At 34.0% G+C, this 11848-nt stretch overlaps 1 protein-coding gene across 1 annotated transcript; it reads left to right on the forward strand.

Annotated features, from left to right (window-relative positions):
- Positions 1–1802: 1802 nt before the first annotated feature.
- On the forward strand, positions 1803–8569 carry LOC104092825 (transcription termination factor MTERF15, mitochondrial-like). Its single transcript, XM_009598499.4, has 2 exons — positions 1803–3010; positions 8138–8569. Exon 1 carries the CDS (start codon positions 1839–1841, stop codon positions 2991–2993), a length of 1155 nt encoding a protein of 384 aa, XP_009596794.1. The 5' UTR covers positions 1803–1838; the 3' UTR covers positions 2994–3010; positions 8138–8569.
- Positions 8570–11848: the final 3279 nt, after the last annotated feature.

Raw genomic sequence — 11848 nt, forward strand, 5'->3', positions numbered from 1 at the left:
CCATTTTTTGTTTTTAAAGATATGGTTTTTGGGGTTAAGTGTTTTCTAAGAATAAATTCAACGTCTAATGTAATTAAAAATGTCACGTTTCACAATCATATTAGAAAGTTAACCACATTAATTCTAAACTAAATAATTTTATTATATTATTTACTTATCTTATCCTAATATTGACAATTGTCTTGAGCAATGTCAAGGGCTTATTATTAGGCTACCACTTGGCTTGATGTGGATATACTATATATTCATACATTTAAGTCTATCCAAATTATACTATTTTTTCTTGAATTATAATTTTATTATTTAAGTACTTGAAGAAATTGAAAAAATTAAGGATAAAGTTTGCATTTAAAATATTTTTAAATTTTATTATATTTTATTTTTTTCATGAAATAGTAGATAATGTTATTATATAAACCCTGATAAATATTGGTACAAAAATATGAAACATATAAGTAATAATATAATTAATAGGTTGAAAAGTTACCTGATTTGATAGATATATATCCCTGGAGAACATTTTGGCCGACAAAGAAGCCTTTGCTATAGTGCACAATTTCATTTGTATATTGTTCGTAAAAGTTATCATTGTATGTGAGAATGCTGAAATCTGCTAGCATAGTTAGATTAAATAAAAATTTTGAGAATAATAGGTTTTTACTTAAGAAGATGTTGGTGATGGAGTTAAGGGTAGTAGTTCCATTTTTTTTAAAGATGTGAGCTTTGGGGTTAAGTGTTTTCTAAGAATATAGTCAACGTCTAATGTAATTAAAAATGCCACGTTTCACAATCATATTAGAAAATTAACCACACTAATTCTAAACTAACTAATTTTATTATATTATTTACTTATCTTATCCTAATATTGACAATTGTCTTGAGCAATGTCAAGGGCTTATTATTAGGCTGCCACTTGGCTTGATGTGGATATTTGAAAGAAGAAATCGCATAATAATTAAATTATGATTTTAAATTTATTAAAATGATAAATAGATAATATAATATATAATATATAGATACCCCCTTTAATATAACATAAATAATATAGATTTCTTACTTCGTCCAAAATATTTGTTCTTTTGTTATTTGTATAAAATGTATCAATATTTTGATTATTTCCTTTCACCTTATATGAAATAAGCAATTACACTTTTCTTCTATTTTATTTTTAATATAAATATTTAATTTTTATATTTTTTACTTCGTCTAAAATATATGTTCCTTTATTATTTTATATAAAATATATCAATATTTTTAGAATTATTTTTCTACATTCTATGGAATAAGCAATTACAATTTTCTTCTATTTTATTTTTAATATAAAATTATGATTTTTTTTACTATGTTTCTTGTAATTGTTTTAAATTCAATTAAACATGTCTTCTATGCTTAAATTCAAATTGAAAAGAAGTAACTAATTACTAACATCACATAATGCATAATTTAACTTTTAAAAAAATTTAAATTAAAAAAAAACTAATTATTACCCAACCTAACTAACTTTGTCCTAAAATTGCCAAGTGACTTTTTATTATGTTGCCACTTGGCTTAATATGGTATCTTTGACTCTCCTATTATATATAGATAGATGTATGGTAGATTATTCCAATTTGCACCAATTTGTATTTTTTACATACTTTTAAGTACCCCCTTCTTTTGTAACAAAATAAAAAGGATATTATTAGAAAAATTCCTATGAGTTTTTCTAATTGTCGATATTTATTTTTTGGTGAATTGTGAATTCGAATTAGTGAGGCAAACTTCAAATTATTTAAAAAAAACTTAAAAGGGTGACGTTAACATTGTCCTTAAGCCATTTGGGTCCATTTTGTTTTTCTATGGCAGCTCGCTTATTGCGACTGCACGGCCATGGCGCCGCAGGGCAGCTATATTCCATTTTCAACTCCAAATTCCTACTTCAATACTCAACAACTGCAGTTGCTACTACCTGTGACCCGACCCATTTCCTGATGAACTATCTTGTAGACTCTCTCGGATTCTCCAAAGAAGAAGCCATTACAACAAACACTAAGGTAACTCGTTTAAAACCCACTGAAAATCCTCAGCTTGTCCTAAATTTCTTCGAACAAAGTGGTTTAGACAAAACCCATATTGGTAAAATTGTGTCTGCAGTTCCCAAGTTGCTTTTGTGTGATGTTGACAAAACCCTAAAACCCAAACTTGACATTCTTCATGATCTTGGTTTATGTGGTTCTGACTTAGTCAAAGTCATAACTGGAAGTATGTCTATTTTGAAAAACACAGAAGTTTCTGACATGAAATCTTGTGTCAGTTATCTTAGAAAAGTTTTGGGTAGTGATGAGAATGTAATGAAAGCTGTTAAGAAAAAACCATGTTTGCTCTCTGTTAAAGGATGTGAAAGATTGAGGACCAATATGTTGTTTTTTCAAAGTATTGGGTTTTCAGATGAGGATATCAAGAAATTCATAGTTCAAAATCCATATACTCTTTTGGCTTGTCCTGAGAGTGTAGAGGATAAAGTGGACAGGCTTAAAAAAGATTTTAATATCTCTCAAGGGTCGGGAATGTTTATCCATGGAGTTGATGTGCTTATTTCGATGAAAAAAGCGACTATAGACACGAAACTTGGCGTTTTCAGGGATTATGGATGGTCTAAATGGGACATAATTAAATTGGTCCAGCTTTTGCCTTATTGTTTGAGGCTGTCACAGAAGAGATTGCGAGCTGCGCTAAACTTCTACATGGGAGAACTCGGTTTGAAACCTGCTTACTTGGCTTCTCATCCGACGCTGCTTATGTTTAGTATGAAAAAGAGGGTTTTGCCTCGCTTGGAACTCATGAGAAGTTTAGTGGAGAAGAAATTATACGATGAAGATTACAATCTGTATACTATTCTGTTGCCATCAGATCCGAAATTTTATCAGATTTATGTGCTGCCCTACAAGGATATGATACCTGATGTGTGTGAACTATACAACAAATTTCAACAGCATGGAAAAGCTGAAAAGTAATATGCTGCTCGAGAGAGGTTTGGTACTCCACTTTAATCTTGCAATATTGTTATCGTTAATTCTTTCTGCTACAAATCGCTGTTAGCATATACCTGTAAGGTAGTGATTTCTCTCAAATTTTGCAAGTCCTTTTGGAGTTATGTGGTAGAGGATGTTCAAGAGGCACAGTCCTCTCGATCTGTATGATGCTGTGGAAGGCTCACGAGTTTAACTTGCTGTTACTCGTATAACTCTGAACTATAGGGAAGAAAGTTCATTAGGAGCTTGAGAATCAAACAGCCAGAATACTGATTAAAAAAAAGAGAATCAGACAGCGAGAATTCCGCTGCTTTTATCCTCAAAATGTTCCTCTACCATTATCCATTCAAATGCAAAACTAGGTTCACCGGCAAGGATTCGAATTCATGACGCGTGTTTCCTAAAACAGAGTGTGATTTAGGATGGTTATTTTAGTCTTTTTGATGGTTATTTAGTCTTATCAGCCTATAGGTTATTTATCTATCAATCAGTGCCTCAATTTAAACTAGTTTGGCTTAGCTATATGATATCCATTCCATCTATAGCTTGATAGAAAATGTTCAGAAAAGTTCATTTTGAGCTCTTGACTACATAATGCTTCCTGGAAACAAAGCCTCTGAATTATTGTTTCTCTCATTTTTCTGTCTGTTTGGTAACGATAAAATCTTTTAGTTGAGTTTAACTTGACTAAGACATCATTTCTTTCATTGCTCCCTGCCTTCCCCAATTCCTCAAACAATGTGAAAAGGATAGAATAGTAGGCATCTATCAAGCTTATAGTTGCATCAAAAGAAAAGGGAAGAAGAATTAGTTGGGCTTTAACTGCTGTCCATTGAGCCTTTCTCTGGTCTCTCTTGGATTTCTCATCTAGAAAATTATCTTTAAGAGTTAAGCTGGTCTGATGCAACTAATTTAAAAAGTAGTGTATGTTTCGTTAATAGAGTACAACAACAACAACAACAAACTCAGTATAATCCCACAAGTGGGTCTGGAGAGGGTAGATAGTACGCAGACCTTACCCCTACAGTGAATGTAGAGAGGCTGTTTCCAGTAAATCCCCGGCACGAGGAAAAATGAGAAAAGAGCGGTAACAACAAGAAATAACGAGAACAAAATAAAAGAAAACAAGGCGAAAGAAACAACATAAAGATAGAAATCTACAATATTAGAATGCAAGACTGCTACTATTAACACTGGAAATGTTCGGAAACTCGCACCACTACTTATTAACCTACAACCTTAATCCTCGACCTCCACACCTTCCTTTTAAGGGTCATGTCCTCGATCAGCTGAAGCAAAGCCATATCTTGCCTAAGCACTTCTCTCCAATAATTTTTTGGTCTACCTCTACCTCTTCTAAGACCCCCTACTGACAACCTCTCACACCCCCTTATCGGGGCATTTGTGCTTCTCCTCTTTACATGCCCAAACCATCTAAGTCTCGCTTCCCGCATTGTGTCCTCCATGGGGCCACTCCTACCTTGGCCCGAATATCCTCATTCTTAATCTTATCAATCCTGGTATGCCCGCACATCCATCTCAACTTCCTCATTTCTGCTACTTTCATTTTTAGGACATGAGAATTCTTGACTGGCCAACACTCAACCCCATACAACATAGTCGGTCTCACTACTACTCTGTAGAACTTACCTTTAAGTTTAGAAGGCGTTTCGTTAATAGAGTATATATAGATATATTATGTGCTAAATATGATGCTCGATGTACAGTCAGACCTCTCTATAACAACATCCCTATATGACAACCAATTTTTTAAGTTATATTTTACCTCTTTATAACAACTTTTTACCTATAACACCATATTTATAGCAGAACGCTCTTTGTAAAATTACCCCTCTATAACAGTCCTATAGAATCTTTAAGATTACTAATAATAATTCTAAAAATATGCACCAATAGTTTTCATTAAACAAAGTTTCTATCATGCATAAGATATAAGATTTGAAGATTTGAGCATGATATCTTTTCCATTGGACAAATTCCAAAAAATATTTAGGTAAAAAATTTAATTGTTAAGCTCTTAGATTATCTTTAAGGGAAAGCTATTGGATACCTTTTTGCTGATTTGGACACGAATCTTCGCCAATTCAAGCATTATATCGCTAGTAAGAGAATGAAATCTACGAAATAAGCTACAATTATAAAGTCCTTCCATCAATCTTGAAAAAAATTATTTTTAGGCCGCTTATGTCTGCCTTAGAGTTTAAATATTTATACTTTTAGATATGAATCTATTAATAATGTATTAACTTTCTTCAATATATAACTAGTGAAATATGCATATCTTTTGAGATTTTAAATTTGAATAATAACAATAATTGATTTCTGGATAAATTTTTATCTATAACAGCCAAAATAAATTTAAATGCCAAATGCTGTTATAGGTGTATAACAACCATTCACTATAAAAGAAAAAAAATATCGGAACAAACAAGGCTGTAATAGAGAGGGTTGAACTGTACTACGTTTCCCTCTTCCCAATTAAGGAGCTAGGAGCATCGAATCAACAAAACTAAATCTCTGATGTTTGTTACATGTGCACACAGCTACTCTGAAAGCTTTCAGATTCACTCCCCCCCCCCCCCCCAAAAAAAAACCCCCCACCATTTTCCCCTTTATTCATCTTATTTTGGCCACTCATTTATAGTCAGAAACTTGGGATCTTCCACCAATTGCTTGCTGGATCAGTGATTTTATTCTGTGGTTGTCTTTAGTGACTCAGGGCTGTGTTGTGAATTATCCATGCTTTGTCATTTGACTAATTTCTCTTTCTTGAGTATATGTTTCTCCATTAAGTAACACTCATTCTAGCATCCAGTGTTTTGGATAGTGTGCGGCGACAAATAGCGACAAGGGCCCGCTTCACTGAGGCGCGTAGCGAAGCGCTCGTCTTTTTGATGTGAAGCGACAATTTATACAAAAGCATAAAATATTATCTCTATATATATAACTAAAAACTCAATAACAATAATATATTAATAAATATATCAATTCAAAAATAAAAAACTCAATAGATAGTCATAGTAGATTCATAAACTAAAGTCTAAAAGTCTAAAACAAGCAACATCTATTCTTCTTCAAGATTTTCAAATTCTAGAACTTCATGAATGTTAGCATTATATTGGCTATCATCTTCTTCATCCTCGGAGTCTTCATTAGAGCAAAAAAAAAACAGAGCCTAAAAAGAGACTACTACCTCTGCTGCTGGTCGAAAAACAAACCCCAAAAAAAAATAAGAGAAGAAGAAAGAGAAAGAGAAGAAAGAAAGAGCCCCTGCTTTGCTCTGCCTTTGTTGCTGTCGAAAAACGGAGCACCAAAAATAAGACAAGAAGAAGAAAAAGGAAGAAAGAAAGAAGGAGCTGATCACTGAAGAAAGAAGAAAGGAGAAGAAAAAGAAAAAAGAAGAAGACAACAATTGTCGAATTCGAAGTGTCGAAGGAAAAGAGAAAAAGACAGCTGAAATAGAAGAAGAAGAAATGAGAAGAAAAGAAAAGAAAGTAACATACCTGGGTTACTGTGCTGATGTCTGATGATGGAGAAGATGAATCCCAAGCCCTAATTTTTGAAGTTGCTGTGAAATGGTCGCTGAAGGAGAAGAAGTGAAAACCCAAGCCCTAATTTTGTATTTTACTCACTGTCGCTGCCTTTTCTTCTTTTTCCAAATAGCGTCGCTACGCAGCGCCTCTCGCTACATAGGCAGAGGCGCACGCTTTTTCTGAATCGCAACATACTAAAATAGCGCTACTGCCTCGCGCCGCGTCGCCACACGCTATTAGCGACGTAGCGCTCGCTATTTACAACACTGCTAGCATCTTATATCAACGATTGATTTCCATCAGAAAAAGGAAATTATTTTGAAGTTGATAATTGTAATGTTTGATTTACACTTTCAAACCAAGTGCCATAAGTTTTTTTGTTAAGTTGAACAGTTACCATTAAAGATATTGTCAAGTAGAAGTCTTGATGATCTTCTCTTAAAATTTTCTTGTGGTTTTCATTTGAATAGGGCTCTTGGAAATAAAATGTCTTATCATTATTGATGTCGGAGATTTTCTTTTCTTTCTAAAGGTCCCACAAGTTGAAGTAATATTAAAACATAAATCATTTCCCTTTCTTTAGTCTTGCAAAGGAGTCACATAAGCGGACAGAGATTTTGGCCAACCCCCTGCGCCATAGATATATCTAAACCTAACAGGTGATGTTAAATTTAATCAATTCAGGATGGAGTAAGAAGACCCGAAGACCCTGTTTTAACTTTACACCAGAGTATGCCATATCCTTGGAAGGATTGGTGGATAAGATGGGCTTGTTGTAGTACCAGGTGAATGTGACACCCTAGGCAAATTCCACATCGACAAAACACGGGAGAGATGGTGGGTATATAAGTAAGCAGGCGTTAGACCCTAGTGATGCGAATTAAAACCGTGCGGGTCTAGGCCCAAAGCGGACAATATTACTAGTAGGTTGGGTTGTTACATATGGTATCAGAGCCATTCCGCGTGCAACCTTGAAAGGTGGTGGGGTAAACCTCAGCGATGACGCTGAGTCCCTAAAGGGGGGTGTAAGTGATCCTAGGTGAAGCCCACATCGACAAAACACGAGATATATATTGGGTGTATAAGTAAACATGTCTTAGACCCTAGTGACGCGTTTTAAAATCATGCGGGCCTAGGCCCAAAGCTGACAATATCACTAGTGGGCTGGGTTGTTACCGTGAACTCTTCATATCTGTCGAAACTTTTGTTTGTGGGAGTTACCTGGTACGTAAAACGTTTGTGGTGGAAGATAGTAGGTACCTGGTGGATTAGTAAAAGTGCACACAGATCAGTAAATAGATACAAAAAAGTGTAATTCAGACAACACTGCAGAAAACCAAGTTCTCTTGCTCCTTGTTGGCGGGGCAGGTTCAGTCACCATTTTTAATTAACTATTTTTTTGAAAAAACGAGGCATTGTTGTATCTTCATGGTCTATATGGAAAATGTGAGTAAAGCTTGCTGTCAAATAAATTTACTGATCTTGTCTAATTCCAAGAGTAATATCTTCGTGAATGGTTCCCCTAGAACTATGCCCTGTTACCTGTGCTTATTCTTTGAATTTTCTGTGCAGTATTTTGGCTCAACAGCAACTTTTCGCTATTGTGCTGGATGAGGCATGATAGAATTGCAGGGTGGCTGAGGCCTGGCTCAAAGTGGAGGAATCAACAGTTATGGCATTTGATAAAGAAGGGTGGTGACTGCAACAACTTTAAGCTGACTCGCTTGTGTCAAGTCGTCTCAAGCATGCATTCGTGCAGATTGCAGTTAGATCAACGTGCAGCGTTCGGTCAAAGAAGCTGAAGCAGAGCCAGTGATGCATGATCTTATTCTATATTAGCTTTTACTAGTTTTAACTTTGTAAGCTGGATGTAACTTTAGTGTCAATAGCTCACAAGCTGGACAAATAGCAATGGCTGGCAATTTTGTCTCTGAGTCGTGAGCAACATTTAGCCCCTGCGGTTACGTACAGGTTTTTGATAATTCTCAGATTTTCAGTTAGCTAGCAGTTGTGATTATTTTTCAGTTACTTTGCAAATGGTTCTAAAAGTGGTTATTTGTCAAATCATTAATATAGAGGACAGGATTACAAGCAAGCTATCTTCATCAGCTTACCTTTCTCCAATGGCCCAAATAATATACGAGCAATAAATAGGTGTGGCATGTGTCAAAAAAATTCAGAAATTTACATTATATTTTAGTAATCATTGTTACTAATTAAAATTTTGGGTCTCAATGTTGACTATAATAGAGCTATTAGTTTAACTTAATGGTTATACACATGTAAATATAACGAAAGTACCAAAATGTAGAGGATTAATTCTTCTCTTTTGTTCCTTCCCATTATTCATATTTCTTTATTCCTTTTTACTCTTAATAATACGTTTCCCACTTTCTTTTTCTGTGTTTTATTTTTCTTTATTTATTTTCTATTTTTCGTACTCTTTTATTTCGTTTAATTTCTTATTGTGTTTTTTTCCTCTTTTTTTCCTGCCTTTTTGCTTTTCTTTGTTTCTTTTTTGTTTTCCTTATCCGTGAAGAATATCAATTTTATATTAATCATCCATCATGAAAATGTCTATACAATTTCTTATGACGAAAAGATGTAAAACAATTCTAAAAAATCTCTTTAGAAATAAAATTGAATGGTCATGGGAATCTAGACATTGATGTCGTATATAGTGGTTTGATCTGATCTTTTTAAATACCGACGAAACTAATAGTCATTTTTTATTTAAAATAAAAATCACTTCAAATCAAGTGGAAGAACATATGATATCTTTTTCCATAGGTTTGATTTAGTTTTCAGTTTTTCTTGAACATCCCAATTTGTAATAGTAGTAATATTAAATATAAATTTCAAAATTCTGAATCAGCCATTTCAATATATGAAACTATTGTAACTTGCTTCTCAGAATCTTTTAGCATACCTTTTAGAAGCTTTAGTAAGAACATCAACTATCTAATCAGATTCATGAGAGATGAGATACTTAGCTACAAGAGTCGTACGTGTATCAAACCTTCACGCAGACGAAATGAAAATCTATTTTCATGTGCTTTGTGCATGAGCTGGCGGAGGGATTTGCAATCAAATATGTGGCACTAGACAAGAGCGGGTTGTTCTAGTGGTGAGCACCCTCCACTTTCAACAAAGAGGTTGTGAGTTCTTCAGTCACCCCAAGAGCAAGGTGGGGAGTTCTTGGAGGGAGGGAGCCGAGGGTCTATCGGAAACAGCCTCTCTACCCTAGGGTAGGGGTAAGGTCTGCGTACACACTACCCTCCCCAGACCCCACTAGTGAGATTATACTGAGTTGTTGTTGTAGCCCGTTTGGACATAAAAAAAATTCACCTTTTTTCGAAAAATTTTCACTTTTTTTCGAAATTAGTGTTTGACCATAAAATTTTCAATTTTCACTTGAATTTCGATTTTGAAATTTTTTGAAAATTTGAAAAACTCCAAAAAGCTGTTTTCCAAAATTTTCACTCATGTCACTCAACAAAACTTCAAAAACAACCCAAAATTATATTCATGTCCAAACACAACTCTAATTTTTAAATACCATTTTCACTTAATTTTTTTTTTTTTTTTTTTTTTTGAAATTTTACATTTCTTATGTCCAAACGCCCACAAGATTGTCACAACAAAGAATAGGTGCTTTGGTCTTTATCTTTTCTTTCGATTAACGTAGACTCTTCTTATTGCATCATAATCTTCCCCTCTTCCTCTCCCTACCTTGATCAAACTTTAATAATCTAAGTGTTTTTTCTCCAAGTAAAGTGATCTTTGAGAATAAAAAGATTGACTTTGTTTATACGAAGAGCCGAAGAGGGTTGATAATAAAAAAGAGAAAAAAGAGAAGAAAGGAGAAAGTATGAACACCTCTATGTATATCCATCCCCGCTTCATTACTCGAGCGAGACACAACCTTCTACTTTCTGAGGCCACAGAGATCAAATAAGAACCAAAGTAAATGGCAAAAACAGTAATAGACTTGCGATCATCAAGAGAACCACTTTAGTTAGCATCACTATAACCATGGCACAAACCGAATAACTTAGCCGTCAACTTACCATATATATATATGCTCGGTCAGTAGTCAAGAGTCATTTAAAAAGACGTATTTTAATCAAGTTGATGCGTCTGGATAAACTCCCATGGAGTAAAGGGGCTAAAAACCACAAATCAGTGTAAGTATATGTGCTTACTCTGAATATTTCTTTTGGTGACTACAACAAAAAGGGGCTTTAGGGGCAATCACGCTATATCTTTTACCGGCCATTGGTGTTTAGCCGCTGAAGCCGGGGTCGGCAAAGCTTTTAGCGGCTTTTCTAACAAAAGCTGGCAAACTGTATGGTTTATTGCCGCTAAAAATTAATATCATTAACGGCAATTGTTTGCGGCAATTATAATGGCTGCTATATCCAATCCAAAACGGCTAATTATACTCCTTTAGCATCCATTTATATAGCCGCTAAATTCAAAATAATTGCCGCTAAAAGTTTGCATCTTTAATGGCAATTGTTTGCGATAATTATAATGGCTGCTAAATTCAATCCAAAACGGTTAATTATACTCCTTTAGCATCCATTTATATAGCCGCTAAATTCAAAATAATTGCCGCTAAAAATTTGCATCTTTAACTGCAATTATTTTGTGACAATTAAAATGGCTATAGTATCCATTCTAAAAACATTTTAGTTTGTCCTTTTAGCGTCCATTTTAATTGCTATTATGTTTAACTGAATTACCACTAAAAGTCAATATCTTTAACGACAATTGTTTTCCAGCATTTATAATGGCTGCAATATCCCTTGTGAAAACATCTTAATTTGCCCTTTATTCGTCCAATTTTATAGCTGGTATATCCAGCTAAATTAGCGCTACAAGTAACAAGCGGTAACAACAATAGTTTAGCCACCATTAATAATAGTTACTACATTCGTCCAAAATATGATCCAAATAATAAAATATTTAATATTAATTCAAAAAAATATAATATATCTCATTAAATCTTAACAAAAGGAAGTACTAATAAAAGATATTAATGTCACAATAACTTAAAAAATAAACTTATATTGTTTGAACTAAATAACTAATATCATTATATAACTAATCCAAACGAATGATAGTCTTCAAATGATTTTCGCAACTTTTCATCATTTTGAGATCTTCTACCCGCTAAATTATCGAACATTAGACTGTATGACCTGAAATTACAAAATAACTGTGTCAAAAGATGAAATATACGCCCAATAAAAGGAAACTACCGAGACAGAAGCCAGT

The sequence above is a fragment of the Nicotiana tomentosiformis genome, chromosome 4 (genome assembly GCF_000390325.3).
Source record: "Nicotiana tomentosiformis chromosome 4, ASM39032v3, whole genome shotgun sequence".
NCBI lineage: Eukaryota > Viridiplantae > Streptophyta > Magnoliopsida > Solanales > Solanaceae > Nicotiana > Nicotiana tomentosiformis.